This window comes from Pezoporus occidentalis, unplaced genomic scaffold (assembly GCF_034315485.1).
Source record: "Pezoporus occidentalis ecotype Australia unplaced genomic scaffold, CSIRO_AGI_Poc_V1 ctg221, whole genome shotgun sequence".
Classification (NCBI taxonomy): domain Eukaryota; kingdom Metazoa; phylum Chordata; class Aves; order Psittaciformes; family Psittacidae; genus Pezoporus; species Pezoporus occidentalis.
In genome coordinates, this window is record NW_026914084.1 from 354,765 (window position 1) to 372,369 (window position 17,605).

Consider the following 17,605-nt stretch of genomic DNA (forward strand, 5'->3'; position numbering starts at 1 on the left):
GAGAGCAGGCACTAACTTCCATGGATGAAAAGGAAGAGAATGCTATGTTGAGTAATATTCTTCTCCAGGTTAAAAACGTACCCTACATCAAATGCTGTCCTATCTGGTGAACTTTTGTCACTAATGAAAAGCACCAGATTAACCCAGGTTTTTATATATGATGAATAAGAACATATTTGAAGTATGTATTAAAACAAAACAATTTTCTTTAAAGCACGTTTATGTCACAGAAGAGATTACATAACAGAAACATCTTAATATATTGCCAGGCTATGTAGCTTTTCCTTGTCCTTATTTCGTAGAATATTTTCAAAGTATTCTTTACCATACAACACAGCCAAATTGAGCTAAAAAACCCACAGACTAGCTCAAGTGTTAAATGAGTGCTCCAGAGCAAAAAGTTTAACAAAAAATAAGTAAAGAATTTCTCCCCAATTCTCTGATAATAAAATATGAAAGAAATGTGATTTGGCTTGGGAAAAAGGAGGCTCAGGGGATACCTTATCACTCTCTGCAACTACATGAAAGGAAGATGGAGTGAGGTAGGCCTTCTGTCTCTTCTGCCAAGTAACAAGCAATAGGACAAGAAGAAATGGCCTCAAGTTGCGCCAAGGGAGGTTTAGACTGGAGATTAGGAAAAAATTTATCCCAAAGGAGTTTTCAAGAATTGGAACAGGCTGCCCAGGGAAGTGGTTGAGTCACCATCCCCGGAGGTGTTTAGAACACTTGCAGATGTGGTGCTTAGGGACATAGTTCAGTGGTGGACTTGGCAGTCCTGGGATAACGGTTGGACTCAATGATCTTAAAGGTCTTTTTTCCAACCAAATTATTCTATGATTCTATAATTCAACCTGTTCTTCAGAGTTCAGATTGAATATGCGCATTTGTCAGCTAACATTTTCTTTCACTGGCAAGCTGACCAGTTTTCAGATCACAAGTACTGAAGCACAACAAGCAGAGGACCAATTGATTCAAATTTTAAAGACATAAGCAAATATTCAAATAAGAATCTGGTTTTCTCTATGGAATAAAACTACTGAGAATTGGAGGCTACACAAGGATCTCTTACACTTCCAGGTTACATTAACATATAGGAGCTTGAGGAAGAAAGGAACAAGACTACTACCTGATGCTTGCGATTTGCTAGTCATTGGAGTAGGCAGGCTCTGCTCCCGTGGGGCCTGTCCTCCTTGTGAGTTCTTGTCCCACAGGTTCACATTCTTGTAGTTATAACTGCTAGGATCTCCCCATGCTGAAGTGCCATCATCAATATCCATTTTCCGACTGATTGACTGTGGCGAAGGTTCTTCCCAGCCACTAGGCTCCTCCTCTTTGGGGGCAGCTTGTTGTGGTCCACTGTTCCAGTTTGGGTTTGGAGGTCGCCCGTTACTTGGAGTTTGGGGCGGTGGACCCCAGGAACCAGAAGACTCCTGCTGTTGCTGCTGGTGCTGTTGCTGCTGCTTGTTCCAGGAGTTGGGCTGTCGACCCGTCTCATTCCACGTTGAAGTTCTTTTACAATCATCCCACCCACCTTTTGAAGCAGCGCTTGTATTTGCACCATTACCCCAAGTTCCAATCTCATTCTGCCCACCTTCACCCCAACCAGACACTGGCTTGTTTCCTGTACTTTCCCAGTTGCTGTTCTTTGTTTGGTCAACTTCCTCTCCCCAACCGTTCTTTCCAGAAGACCATCCTTGATTAGACTGCCGTCCACCCCACCCCTGATCCTTACTACTGGAATTCTCATTCCAAGAGGAAGATGATTTTTCTTCTGTTCTTCCTCCTCCTCCCCAATTAGAAGAATTGGGGTTCTTATAGTCATTCCATCCTCCAGTATTTTTGGGGTCCTTCCACTCTGTTGGGGTTGAGAGCTCACCCCATCCAGACTTGATTTGATTGCTTTGGCTGGGTACATCGCCCCAGCCCCCTGAGTTCTTTGTCTGTGTGGCAGAGCTCTCCCACCCCTCAGTTCCTTTATCAGACTTCCCCTCGGGCCGTGGCATCTCTTCAATATCCCACACGGTATCTTGCTTAATTTGGGTTTGGCCCCAGCCCGTGTTTGAAAGCACTCGGGGGTCCAAATCAGTCCTGCTCAGCAAAGTCTGCAAGACTGCCTGGCAATCAGGATGCGTAGGCCTATATGATCGGCGTCCAGAATTGTGACTGTCACTGCTTCCTGCTTTGTGGTTGCTTCCAGTGCTTTGACCGCCAACCTCACTTCCTGCAGAGCTGGAAGATCTTCCCCAACAGGGAGCCTGGGAATTGCCTTGGTTTTCAGGAAGAGGGTGGCCTTTTTGATTGTCCCATGCTCCAGTGCTAGAATTTGGTTGGTTTGGACCACTCCATTCTCCAATCTTCAGTTCATCAGACCCAGACAGCTGTTTCCATTCTCCCTGAGAGACCCCAGATGTTAATTTGTTCCCTTCACCCCATTTGCTTTCATTTGCATGCTGAGGGCCAAAGTTCCAAGACCCACCACCCGTAGACCGGTTACTGTTATCCCAAGAATCACTTCTTGACCCATTAGGTTTTTGAACAGAAGCTCCTTTCCAGGAGTCCTCTCTATCCTTTCCATTGTTCCCATGGTTTCCAGAATTGCTCTGTCCAGAGGCTGTGTCAGTTCCAGAAGACCCCCTAGCTGTACCCCAAGATCCAACACTCCCAGTCTTTCTTTCTCCAGTGCTTTGTGAAGGGGTGTCAGTGCTCCTGGAAGGGTTCCCCAAGCCCATTTCAAAGGGCATTCCCTTATTCTCCATAGGGTTTGGTGAACTTAAGTTCAAGGAGTTAGTGTTTCCATTTTTTGGTCCATCAGTGTTATGAATTTGAGCCTGTTCTCTGCCAGAGACAAAGTTAACACCCGCATTTTCCATCTTTGACTGCTGTTCCCTAGAGGTCTGACCTACTGTGCTAATCTGTGCATTGGAGCTACCGCTATCAGATTCCAAAGTCCCTTTCCTAGAATTGCCCTCTTGAACCAGTGCTGGCCAAGCAGATGGGTTGCTATTTGGGTTAAAGTTGCTGAAGCCAGTACTGGGACTGATTCTATCTTGGCCACTCAAGTTCCTCCAATTACCTAGTCCATTGTTACTCTCGGCAGCAGGGTTGGAAGATTGAACAGATTTAGCCTTGGGATCAGATTTCCAGGCCCCAAGATTACATTCGTTTCCAGCGCTTCCAGACTGGCACTGGCTTCCTTTTCCTTTGTTACTAGTGGTGCTTCCTGGCAGAGCGTTCTTCTCCAGGCCAGGGTTCGAGGCACTGTTGTTATCGGTGGTGTTTTCGGAAGAAGACTCAGCATCTTTGCTGGCAATACAAGGCCACTCTTCCATGTCAGACCCGTCTACAATCACCTTGTCCCAGATGTGAGTTGGGTTGGCGTTGGTGCCGCTGTTGGAGGAGGCTCCAGGACCCCAAGTGGAATTTGCATAATTTGAAGCAGCAGCACCTCCAATTGCTGAATCTAAAAAAAAGCCAAAAACATACCCAAAGACATCATTAAAAAACAGTGTTATTTTCAAGCACTGAACATCACTAACTACTGTTTTCATTAATAAGAACACTTCCCTCAAACATGTAATAAAGTTGTTTTGGAAGAATATTAGGCTGGAAAACACCACTGAAAATACTGATGAAGAACTTCAATAAAATTCCCATAAGCATATTGTGGGCATCTGAATTCACCTTTGACTCACTACTTCTACTAACAGTCCAGCTCTAAGTTCAACAGAATAATTATAACCCAGTTAATTACAATTACTGCTCCTGGTTGTAGACTTTTCAAACAGACATTTAGAATCATCTTCAAATATCTTTTTCAAGTTGATTCTGCTACAAAGAACTTCTTTCAACAATTCCTATGTAGTAATGTGCAAGCTGCATTCAGTATGTAATTACACCACATCTGTGTCACTGCTATATTTACCCTAGAAACCACAGTTTGTGGTTTTGCGAGCAGCTAAGCTGATCTCTGCCTCTGGATGGAGGCTAGTAAGAGACCTTACTTTTTCTCCTCTCTCACCAGCTCTACCTACTTCAAGTTCCCCAAGTTTCACAGCACATTTGTGACAGTTCTTTACACAAAACTGTCCACTTTTTGATGAGTTAGCTTTTTGCTGGCTTAGCACATTATACAGGGTAACTTGCAAATTCAGTGAGCTTTGGAGTCACTGTAAGAAAATCAGCAGGATGAACGACAATGAATAGGGCACCTTTCTTTCATCTGTGGTGAACTATTATTATGTCCTATGTGCATGACTTCACATGGACAAGATATTTGCATATATTTTTAAAGCAGATATAAATCAACACAGTGACACAATGGATGAAAGCCTATGTCAATGCTGGCAGCACGATGTCTGCATATATGCACGTTAGCATCATTAGTTTAAAATGCCAGCCATGATTCCCTTGCTATCCACATAATTACTTGTGATCCTCTAAATAATTTAAGTCCATTAGTACTTCAGTGTTGTTCTCTATATAGCGTTATACTCATTTTTCTATGTATTTTTAATACCAAGGGACCCTAAATTGCCCTCCTCACCACAAATTCCCCGTGATGAAGACTAAACACTCTCTGTTCTACAGAACCATGTACGCTAGGTACAAAACCATGTACCTAACATATTAGTCTTACTCAGTTACCCCACCCAACCAATTTAACTTATTCTGCAGAGCATAAAGGTCATAGTAATATCTGCATCAGTATTTAGACCTGAATATGTATTTTGTTACTACCAATATTAGCTGATATGACAGCATCCAGGAAAATAAGGTATAATCACAGAATTGAAGAATGGTTTGAGTTGGAAGGGACCTTAAAGATCATGTAGTTCAAACCCCCCTGCATGGGCAGGGACACCTTCCACTAGACCAGGTTGCTCAAAGCCCTGTCCAATACTGACCTTAAAAAACATGTATATCCCCTCCCCTTCCCCCGCCCAAGTGTCTATGTTACATATTCGAAACTAAAGACCACAATTTCTGGTTGCTAATACCGTTAACAGAAAATGAACAGATTGGCTTTCAGCACCTGTCTCAGGCTTTCTGTTTATTAGCTTAACCAATGAACATCCACTGAATGCCTTCCGGATCACCCCTTATGAAGGACCACCAATAAGGACCTAGACTTCACAGCAAGGTTAGAACTCTTTGTACACTTTGAATACTGATGAACAAGTCAGCCTTAATCCATTAAACCCTAGCCACCAAGATCCAAAAGACCAAGCCGTTCCCATACATGTTTCTGTTGTTGCCTTTACCTTACAGGCAAACTTAACAATAGCAAGGAAGTGTGACTTTTGACTGGTATTTAATCTTTTTCGTACACTAATGCTTCTCTGCATTTTGATTTAAAAACATTCTGATTAGACCAATCACAGGAATAGCTTAAGGAGGACAGCCAAAGACAAATTCTACTGCTGTCTTTTGAACTTAGCAATGATTCAGCACATGACTGATGCACAGGCCGCTATGTAGCAAGACCTCCACACAGGTGATTTTAATAAAGCTTTTCACATTTTATTTCTGTGGAGATATTCTAAAAGTATTAAGATGGGGATGTATACTAGATCACAATTTAACAGATTGCCCTATAAAAAGCCAGCCTCCCCTGCTATATTTGACAGTGGCAACAAAATTTTGGCGATTTATGGTTTTGTCTAAAGATAATGGGTAAGGGCTCTTGGTTTCTTAAACTCCTCCTTAATAACAAACATGTTGAAGATAAGAAAGTTTCTAATCTGACTAGAATAAAATTAAAAAAAATTACTAAATTATTACTTTTAAAGATGAAAGTATGGAACTGAAATAAATGAAAGTACTGAAATGGGGATGCAGTTTTGCTGTGAGAGATGGTGATGATTCTTAGAGGGTACTGTAACTACTGAAAGACTTTCACCGATAAAATTTAAGCTCTGTTTTCCAAAATCAGCTTGCATATCCTGAATATAATTGGTATTGGATGAATTATATATACCACCCTCCACCCCAACCCCTGCTATTGCTATGAGACAATAGTAAACTCAGTGTCATCTTTCAGGGAACTAGAGCTTTGCCATCTTACAGAAGCATTCCAATTCTGACAGAAAAAGATCCATGTAGAAAAGGATTATGTATTAATTTTTTGTGTTGAAGCCTCACCAACACCATCTATAGCTAGCTGGCAAATAGAACATCATGAAGCAGTAAGTAAGCTGCACTGTCTTCTCCTTTGGGAACCTGTCTTTTTTTTTAATGGGGGCTGAACTAATCACAGCATCAGTGCATAAGTGCCTGACAGAACTGGGCCCAATTTGTCAACAGCCAGGATTTCAGATGGCGCTAATGATGTGCAAAACAGATAGCAACACTGTATCTCCATAAGCACTTTGATGGAGCACCTTAAGTGACAGCCCTGGCCTATCTTGTCCAGCTGCTCATTCCCACTCCCCTGGCACACATATTCCAACTTGCTAGCACGTTTCCACTGACATTCAGTGAGCTGAACTGGTAATCACCCAGGCTGACGTTAGCTTTAAAAAACCAACCTGGCTTAATTTTAACTCAAGTCAGCTTAATTATCTGTTATGGCGCACAAAGCTGGATGGGGTGAGGCAGGTCTAAAGGACCCGTGTATTTCTCTTCAACGCTCCTGACTTACACCAGGGTAAAGCAACTAACCATTGGCATAAGAAGTTGCCCTATCAATAAAATATAAACAGATAGTTGTAAATGTACCATTAAACTGAATGTAAAAATATGAGAATACATTAAAACAAAATTTTGGTCTTGGAAAAACAAGTATTTGGTGCCAAACTAATTACACAAAACTTTAAGGAGCCCCTAAAATACTTCAAAATAGTCTTCATATAGTACATCCAACAGCGAATAAATGCTGTTCATGAGAAATTTTGTAAACTTTTAGAATGCTTCACTACTATCAAGTCTCTTTTGTCAGTCTACTGCAATCACTGTAAGGTATACAAATGCTGACATAATGCTAACATTTTACATACAGTCACAAGACTTTGGGGTGTGGGTTCCCCACCCCCACCCCCTCCCCCCCTTCATCTTTCAGCTGTTTTATCAAAATCAGCCATCTCTTTAGAGATCTGTTTTTTGAACTGATTAGCTAAAACTTTGCCACTGTAGTTTAAAATCCCCTCCCCCTTAAATAGGCAACATCAAAGATAACAAGATAAATAACCTGTCAAACAGGGATTTATTACAAAGGAATTCAAGCACTGAAACCACAAACCAAGCAGAATCATTCATTTTCCTAGAATCCTTCTAATAAAGACAGCCATCCCATCTAGCTTGCTTGATTCTGGAGTTCCAAGCCACTTCAGAACTGTAAAAAGTCTATGCTCTCCAGGACTGCGGTAAAAAAGCCATCCCATTAATCTGGATGGTTTTCAAAGGCAAGTCAGACATAGTGGTATCATTATTTTCTTTTTCTGATTTTCAAGCATTTATTATTTCTTTTTTTAAACACCCTCATTGGCAGAACTGAAGCTGTCCTTGACTTCTCAGATCACCTAAGTTTTTCTTTAGAAGGCAGACAGATGTCTTGAGTGGTATTTTGTTTGTTCTGCTATAATAACTTTAAGAAGGAAATATTACAATTACTGCAATTCCCCAAGGGTCTAAAAAATTCAGGAGCAGTCAGACACTCATAAAAAAAAAAATCTTAAAATCAATTTATCTTCTAGAATTCAAAGTGAACAGAAAAGTAAAAACAGGACAGTCACTGCTTTTATAAAAAGGCTTATCTAAGGAGAAAACCAAGATTGTTACTAAAAAATAGTCAGGAGCAAGAGGATCAGCTTTCTATTTCATCTAGGTGAGAAGTGACAGCCACCTGACATCTGCAGGCTTCCTATCTACATGTCTGTTTTGCTAGATGGTATAAAAAAAGTGACAAGGAAATTCATGTGATCAAAGAAACCTGAAGAGCTATTAAGAACCACTCAATGACAACCATAGAATGCTATTCATCCACGCACTGGGTGTACCTTGTTGTGGTCTTAAAGCTTTACAGCATAAAATTCAAGCCACCCGTTACATGTTTAAAAAAAAAAAATAAAAAAATCAAATCTCTCTCTTGTTCCATCTATTAGTAAAACTTGCAGTCACTGTTTCTAACAGCAAGAGAAAAGTCTATATGCTAAAATAGAAGCTCTCCAGAAGCCATCTGATGAGGTTTTTCTATATAATGATATGCTTATGCACAATTTTAGCAATCCCTTTCCTGCCATGCACACACACACGTTCATTTAATACTAATATTATTATTACTTGCCTGTTGCAGTCCCACTGTCGCTCTGCAGCAGTGCTCCTGTCACTGGTTGTGCGTTGTTTGGGTTTGCTCCTGGTGCTGTTGGGGGAGGAGGCCCTGCTCCACCCCCAAGGAGCATACAGGATGGCGGAGGGGGCTGCCCACGTTTCAGTAACACTTTGTGGTCCTGCTGGCAACGGAATCGCGGCGGCACCTCCCGAGGCATGTAGCGGGCGGCGCTTGGCGGTTGTCCGTTCGGCACTGCCACCCTTTTGGCATTGTTGCCACCATTGACTGGTGGCGATGGAGAGTTGCCAATTGGGCTGGCAGCCACTGGTTGGCTTAAACTTGGTTTCGTCACTTCGGGCACTGAAAAACAGGAAGAATGGAAATCAGAAACTTTTCCACTTAAACCTGTGCTAGCTGCAAGAACTCACTGTGACTTTCCTTTTAAAATTCCATTCTTCTCTCAAATGCTGTGCAGCTTCAACTTCATCAAAGAGCAGGGAATAAGCAGTTAGCAGCAAACCTCTTGCTTCCATGTGCAACTCTGTACCCCAGTCTGAAACTCTATCCTCAGCAAGTATTTTGCTCTAAGCCCCAAATTTCCTGGAAATGTACAGCTGGCAAAGAGTATCACCCTGGGCAATGAGTCATTTAAAAACATGAGCAGTCAAACAGAACTGGGTCCATCTTCCCAAGTCTGCTTCTCTCCCCTGTTCCCCAATCTTCAAGTGGGTTTTGGATTGTTTAAGCATCACCCTTATGGGAGATCTGAAATCAGATCCCAAGTTTTCACCTGCTTAAGGCATACATAGCCACCATCAAAACAAACAGACGGGAGAAAAAACACCACCCTCCTCTTAGAGTTAACAAATCCAACTTCTCTGTACTGCTCTGAAGTAAGGCAGTACTAGTTGATTCCCACCCGAAAGGCAGTCCTACATACAGCATTTGTTCTGAGCTCGCATAAAGTTTCCCAGCTGGTCACCAGGTGCCCCATAAGCAAAGACAAGCTGCTTCTAAAGGCTATTATGCATTAGAGAAGAGGAAAACCACAAACAAATCCTTGAGGAACTAACATCATCACAAAATCTGCTTTCGCTATATAGGCTTCAATGCCCAAATCCACAAAAAAGGTGGTGTTAGCTGAAAAATCGAGTTACTATCTTAGTTCTCTTCTGTCAATAACGGCAATTTCCCCACATATTTTTTATAAAATTGACAAACAGATCAAGATTAAATATATTTTTAGATCAGCTAAATAAACTTGGCTTTCAAGATTCTCTAACATCAGTCCTGCCTTATCTGTTGGACTTTTTGGTGCCTTAAGTTCCCAAACCCAAGCCATTTTAATTCACTTTGGTACCTCACTATACGCAGTGTTTTCCCTGTCTTCCATTCAGTTTATACAGGTGGATTTTGTGTACGTCTATACTTGTCTAAAACCTCTGCAAACCCGAAAACTAAATACTTCAGCTAATCTATTTTATCCACAATACTCATCTTGATTCATAACTGCCCTTCTTTTTACAATAATTCTGATCAAGATCCAAGTCTTGGGCTCAGGTTGATAAAAAATATTCTTTAGAATCAAAGATTCTTACCTTTGGTTTTTTGATCTGTGACCTGCAAATTAAAAGCAAGAATGTAAATAAGAGTTTTAAGAATGTCAACACAAAACATTGAACAGATTACGCTAAATCATTACCTTGATTTATTAGCACAAGAACAGTATCTGTTGTTGCATGAAAATAATTAGATGATGAACTTCAGTATTCCTACTCATAGATACGAAGTTTTCAAAAATAATACAGCTCCTGGAATATCTGATGCAAAACTGGCAGAGGTTGCCCAGAGAAGCTGTGGCTGCCTCAGCCCTGGAAGTGCTCAAGACCAGGTTGGACAGGGCTTGGAGCAAAATGGTCTAGTGGAAGGTGTCCCTGCCCATGGGAGAGGACTGGAACTGGGTGAGCTTTAAGGTCCCTTCCAACCCAAACCATTCTGTGATTCTATGATTCTATGGAAAGTCCCTCGCAGAAACAGTAATTACTTCACTCATTATGATTTTTCATATACGCTCTTCTCCTCATCCCAAATGCAGATTTCCAAAGCACAAATAAACATGCACTACAGTTCCTTCAGATTTTGGAGGTGAGGGATAACAAAAACTTCCTTCTGTGAAAGTATCCTTACAGCAGACTGCTAAAGGTAGCAATGGAATTCCCATAGGAGTAATCTCAGATGGGATGAGATCTGTGTCTCTGCCATCTTCCCGTTTCACCTTTCCCATGATATCTCTTCCAAGGAGAAGAAATCCTAAACCTGGATTCATCACCACAATTGCAAAAATACCTGCAACAGCTATAAATCACCAGACTTCACGATCTCTTGAATGCAATAAGAAATTGATTACTGAAGTGAGCCATCATGCTGCCAACATACTCAGTATGTAGTTTTGCTGTACTTTCAGCATAGCAGATTTCAAGCTACAGTAGAGACAAACATACCACTGGTATATTCTCTGTAATCGAGTGTATTGTAGCATGTTTTGAACCTGTCGATCATGAGTTCCACTACACAATAATGAAAAAACCCTAAAGATCACAATGTGTCAGGTCTATGACACCTATTCTTAAAAGAAATTGCTGACTGAGTCCATAATTCTGGAAAGCACACAGTGACAGTATAGGATAATGAAAGCACAAGTAAAAAGCAGTTTATTGTTTAAACTAACCAAGCCAGAACTTCTTTGTATGGTAAAGGATAAAAAGACAAACTGCACTGAATTGCTATGGCACCATTTACTTTGCAAAGATGAACACCGCAATATGCAGTGGCACATCCACTATCATACAAAATCTTACGCATCATAGCTTCAAAGAGATGCATAATCTAAAAGTCTCCAAGACATTAAAAATGCACCTGTACCAAAATGGCATCTGTAAAAAGCCAGACATTAATTTTCAGCTTCATTTATGAAAAATCCTGCATATGTCAAGTTAAGTCTTCTCATGTCATAAAAAAAATCTGTTAATCACTTAAGTGGCTCTGATACTCCACTACTAAAGAACAAAGAGGGAGAAAATTATTCATGGATCCAGTTTGGTAATACTGATAGGTCTACTATGGTCGATGGCAAACATGCTCAGTAAATAAGTAACGTGTACTTAGAAGAACCCTGTTTTGCCAAATCTTTAAGGAATTCTACATAACCACAGTCTGCTTAAGGGAAAAAAAAACCCAAACATACATATTACTTCTGCCTATACTGCATCTCTCTCCCCTAGTCAAAATGATACGGCTTTGTGGTGTTTTTTTTTTGTCTAAAATACAAAAGCTGAGAAAATGTGACACCATCTCAGATTTACAGCTGTCATCTCTGTGGGCAACCTACAAGCACTAGCAGGGCAGGAGCAGCTACAGTGAATGGGAAGGTGGAGTCAAACTCAGCCTTCTGACAAGCTATCAAACAGCCCCTGGGACACCAACCACAGGAATTCAGTCTGTGAATTTGCTTGCATACCCTCTGTTGAAGTAATTTTTTTTTATTTTTCAGAAGATCCAGACAGAAACAATTGTTTCATGTTATACAAACTGTCTGAAAAAAGATACCCCCAAATCATTACTGCTTATTAGGTGAAAGCCACCAGAGCCACTAAGAACGAACACACACATTTATGTTCTATCCATTCAGTTGCCTGCTTTGCTACTCCTAGATATCTTCAAGTATTACTGTTAAGTTTGGTATCCAGGACATTAACATACTTAGTGTTCACCCTTACCAAGATCTTGGCAAAATACCATAACATGCAATCATACTGAATAAGGCAGGTGAGGGACCACACAGGAAAGCTGGCAAATCTCCTTTGTACTCATAGCACTGATTCCTTGGTAAACACCAACAGCAGTGTTATCAAGGTAATCTGTATAACCTTTTCAAGTTTCTCTTGTTCACTGAGTATCAGCATATAATCATCAAGTCACTAGCCTTCTAGCAACCAGGGTCTCCTCCTCCTGGTTCCTACATATATTTTTTGTACTTGAACATTAAACAGCAGCACAACCGAGTCAAAAAGACACTGAAGAAACCTTATTCTGTAGCTACTGATCTTTTGCAGTATAACTGGGGATGTATCAACACAATGGCTGCATAAAGACAACAAAAATGCACCACTTTATTTGCACCTAATTGAAACTGATGGACTGAAATTGGTGCAAAAGCCAGATTTAAGATGACCCCAGGTAAGATAAAACTTTAACTGAAACTGGTGCTGGCTGGTCTAAGCAGAAACCTAGAAAATCTATCAGCGATGTCAGACCTCTTGTAGGATCTGTTGTTACTGAAACAACTGAAGCGCAGAGACTACCGAAATAAAGTAAAGCCTTCTGCTGTCAATTTCACATCATCAATGAGATTGGAAGGGACAGCCTCTGAAGATCTAAGTCCACAATCCCCACACCAGTTCCCCAGCTGCCCCCTGGAGTCTGCCCAACTCAAAGCAAAGTCATCCAAACCAGACACATCCAAACTAGACTGCCACGTTCAACTCAGTTTTGAGCATCTCCAAAGATGGAGGTACCACAACCTCTCTGGGAAACCCGTTCCAGTGGCTGCCCAGTCACACACATGCAAAATGAGTCTTTTAATTGATTCAGTGGGATTTCCTGTATTTTAATTTGTGCACAATGCTCAAACTTCTCAACACTAAGAAGAGTGTGCCTCCACCTTCTTTACTCCCTCCCACAAGGCATTTATATGCATTCATAAGATGCCCCTGAGCCTTCTCTTCTCCAGGCTGAACAGCCTCAGCCCTCTCCCCTGTTTGTCAGATATTCCAGTTCCTTAATCATCTTAGGGGCCTTTCCTGGACCTGCTCCCAGACAGTTACATATCTTGTACTGGGAAGCCCAGAACTAGACAGAAAGGATTTTACCAGTCAGAAGCATGGATAAAGCAGGAGAACTCAATTTCTCATGTCAAATTAATTCTTAGAACAATCTGCTAGATTTTCAGTGAAATAGAGAGCGTTTAATACACTAAGTATGCAAACCCAATTTAGAGTTTAATATTTTATATTAAAAAAAAATCTTTTGCTTCACTTGACACACTAAGGAGATTAAAAGTGTTATGTTAAGCACTTAAGTTCCAGAAAAAATAAGGAAAAAAATAATTAATGAAGCATCACTCCTAACAACCAAGTTTTAAATCTCAAATACAAACAATTTAATATCTTACCACCCCAATACTATTTATGTTCCAGCAGGATGAAAGTAGTCAAATATCAAAACCTACCTTCTGAGCAGATTCCTTCTTTTTCTTATCCTCCTTCTTCCTTTTCTTGTCTTCCATTAACTGTTCTTCCCTTTCTTGCTCCTTCTCTCTGCCAAAACATGAAAAACAACAATATGAGCTCAATCAAATTGTACAAAAGCCACATACACTGTATCCTTTTTCCCCCCAAGAAAGGAAGTCAAGATACTAGATTCCTCTTATCATCATACTTCATTTGCATTTGAGGGTTTTGGTCTAGTTGAGATTAAGAAAAGCACCTTCTAGCTCAGTGTGGCAACAATCACGCCACTTGCTGCATAAAGGAAAATTCCTTTATTTGGATCAGGCCTCTTATGGCAGTACCCTGTATAAATTAACTATGTGCCTGATATTAGAAAATATCTTCAAGACATTTTGGCCAAAAAACCCTTTTAATTGGGTTGTGCTATTATTTAATGAACAGTCTCATGAATCTTTTCATATGATAAAAAAAGGGAAGTTGTAATTTAATATATGATGGTCTGGTCTGATACGACATTTATCTTCACAGGGGGAAGACATTATTCTATTGCCTGTAGCTATGTCGCTTGTAAGAGACTAGAAATGTCATATCACATCAAAACCATCATTTATTATACAAATCACTAATTCAATTTCTAGCCTATTGTACCCACCCACAAAATTTTTGTGATGAAACTTGTAATATAAATTACTTTCCAGGGAAGCTATTTTTTTCACTCTTTCAAAAAAGGAATTAAAAAATATGTGCAGCTGCTATTGTTGTCGAGCTATCATCTTGTTGCTATGCTTTGTGTCAAATATGAAAGTACCAGAAAATGGTTAATTTACTGCATATGTGCTATTGGCTGAACTGTTTCTATGGTGAATCACATCTTTGTTAACCAGTTCTCTTCTCCTCCTTAAAAGTAAATTTAAAACCAAGTTTTCAGATCACTTGGAGTAATTTTTTTTATAAGGAAAGATTAAGACTAAGGCAGTTAATGTAAAAAGATGATCTGATGGATAAAGGGTAGGATCAGAAACCAGAGATGTGCACTTTACAAACAACTAACAAGTATAACTCATGATCTTTTGGAACAAGTTATTATAAAAACCAACAGATTTATAAACAAAGCTGAGGTTTACAGTTGTATTGAACTATTTCTTGTATTTATGCACAAATCAAAGCTCTTTTCTGACCATAGTTTAAGCATCTTAGAATTGGCTTTGCTGTCACATTGTTCAGACTTTTCCTTCCACTGCCTTTACGTAGTATAGGTAGTATTTTTGTTTGCATTTTCACTAGATACTGCCAAGCCAGTAAAGAGACATTTGCATAGCTAATCAAATCCTACCAAAACATTTTAAGATGTCATGTGTTAACAGCTTCCTGACTGAGAACTTCAAAGAACTCTCAAAGAGAAAATGTTTTAAGGATAGTAATAAAATGCCTTCCTGGTTTCCTGCAGTCAGAAAGGCATTCTCCATCTTCATGGATGGAGAAAATGGATAAAGACGAGTCCTTAGTAACAACACCCTGGGATTATTACCAAATGCAATTCATACATAGTAGCCAGTTTAGTCTGGATGTTAACAAAAGTTTGAGGCAAGCATTCCACATCATACAGAACAGTGTTTTATGCACAGTCTGGTATTACTTAAGCCAGGTCAGTTCTCACTCTTTTCTGTTCTCTATAAAAATGTCAAAGCACACTTTCCAGCCCTAAACTCTGAAAAACCTGTGGGGCTTTTGCTTGCCAATTTTACTAACAGGAAAGACATGAAGCACTGCGAGACTGGTATACTTCCCATTGCCATGGCATTGAGACAAAAAATGTTCTGTTTTCTTTGAGCCACAAACTGTAAGCAATATGGAAAAGCTCTCCAGTGACACCCTCATCTTTCAAAATTACTATAACCTCAAATTATGTTTACTACTTTTGTACTGTCAAGCTGTGTGTGTCTCTTGGGCTGTAGTGCCAGTTAAAAGAGTACTATTTCTAAAAAATTTTCTTGCAGCAGGCAAAAGTTTCAGAGCTGTCTTAAAAGAGCTCCTGAAAAAGGGAAGGATCAAAATACAAACTGACTTCCAGTAACTGCCTGGCACACAGCCTTCTACTTAAAAGCACTTTCCTTAGTTTTGTGACCAGAAGAGCAGGGAATGGAAAAGAACAAAAAAAAGGTCATATGCAAGCTATGGCTTACAGCAATGTGCAGCACATAATCAAAGAAGTGAAGGATAGAAGATCCACAGCCTGAAAGTAAACACCTAGTTATGGGCATTTGTCTTTGTGATACATCCTTTAGTAAAGATGTGAATTTAATATTCCATTGTGCACATCATCAACAACTACAATATAGCAATAATCAATACTTAGTAATTTAGGCTTCAGTTCGTGTAAGCACACACCTAAGTTCTACTGAGATGGAAGGGAACTTTCTGAACACTTGGCTGCATCACATGTACAAGACCACAAAGCTCCTGGCAAAGCGTAACTGAAACCTCATGAACACATAGGAAATATGAAGTTCCATTCTCCAAATGACAGAGCAAGAACTGATGCCACAGACACACTAACCATGTACCACTGTGTTGAAAGTTCACTGAATTGGTGGGGGGAAGGGGGAGTGGAAATAGCTTATTGCCATTTTGGGTATCACACTTGCCATCTTCCCACTTTCACTCTGATGCATTTCACTAACATCTGAAGTTTTTATGATCAATGGTTTCCCTTTTTCAGTTGTACACAAGAAGCTTGTTAAACACAAACTTAGCTTGCAGCTCTAAGTCTTCCAATAAATTTAACACAAGCAAAACTTTCAAGAACCTCAACAATTCATTCAGAAGACAATGCTGCATATTAACCTTCTCTCATTAGCCATAAGATAATTCCTCCTGGCCCAGGCAAAGAAAGTGGAGGGTGTGGGTGTGCGTCCATGGTGTACATTCCAGCAACAGGTGCTTAGACTGACAAGATCAACATGGGGAGAAAATCCATCAGCTCCAAACAGAGTGAATTTAGAGTAATACAATGGGGTGTGGTTCCGGCATTTGTTACCAGCACATAGTAATGGGAACAAGGACACACCACAACCCTGAAGAGGAAGTTTGCTAAACAGCAACCAGAAGCTAGCTTTTTACTCTAGCTTTCTTGAAGAAATCATGTGTTGATCTTAAAAATGATCTGACCGCATGCTAGTTTGGAATTAACATTGTCAGGAAGCACTGCTGAAGTGTATTACAGACTTGGTAATTTCGAGTATTTAAAGTAAGGCATATTAACAGCTTATAAATTATGAGGAACTATAGGTTGCAATAAAAAATTTTAATTATAAAATACCCAAACCAAACAAACCCACTAGCTGTGATGCAATACACTTAACACCGTATTGAAGTTATTATAATAAACTCTTCTGGCTAAGACAAAAGCAACCATTTCAGAGAAAATAAGGTTTTTCAGCTAATTAACTGAAGAAGTAACAGAAAATACTTTTGCAGACCAAGTTATTAAAACACCCACTTCAGGAAAAAAGTAAAAACAGGTATTCAAGAAGTGTGCCCTCCCCTAAAACAATTTACCATTTTTGGAAGATGTTTATTCCTTCAAAATCTTAACATTCATTTTCCCCAGAAAACTGTCTTAAAAAGACTTATTCTCACAATGTATGGGCTTCAGGCACAGGCAAAGTTCAGAAGCTGTCTTCAAGTTTTTGCTATCATAAACTAAACTGTGAGACGAAATGACGTATTATGTATTGCATTCTATCTGCTGGCAACACACTTTGATCGGTAGAGATAAAGTGTCACACAGAGCATTAGTCTACGCAAAACCCCCACAACCCTATAAAGTCAACCTCAACCTAAAATTGCACAGAAGAAATAGAAGTAAAACATAAAAAAATGAAAATTTTGAGAAACTCAGGTGTGGCACCTCAGGGTAGGCAATTCCCAGTTCCTTCTACAGGGCTACAGGACAACAATGTAACACTGGAAGCTCCTCATAGGTAAAGATGCATGCTAGATACTGGTCCTATGAGTCATCTTCCCTCCTCTTGACCCCACGCTTTGCTTT

General features: G+C 40.0%; 1 protein-coding gene across 22 annotated transcripts in view; it reads right to left on the reverse strand.

Moving 5' to 3' along the window:
• The window catches only part of TNRC6B (trinucleotide repeat containing adaptor 6B), a 143,622-nt gene that overhangs the window by 42,184 nt on the left and 83,833 nt on the right, over positions 1-17,605 (reverse strand). For 20 of the 22 annotated variants that reach the window (XM_062620467.1, XM_062620470.1, XM_062620463.1 and 17 more), the window contains 4 exons: positions 13,554-13,641; positions 9,865-9,886; positions 8,282-8,626; positions 1,127-3,460 (listed from right to left, as the gene is read on the reverse strand). In XM_062620467.1, the coding sequence (XP_062476451.1) occupies positions 1,127-3,460; positions 8,282-8,626; positions 9,865-9,886; positions 13,554-13,641 (2,789 nt within the window). Of the gene's footprint in view, positions 1-1,126; positions 3,461-8,281; positions 8,627-9,864; positions 9,887-13,553; positions 13,642-17,112; positions 17,264-17,605 lie in introns of those variants that run through there. The other 2 variants (XM_062620475.1, XM_062620481.1) reach the window with 2 other exon arrangements.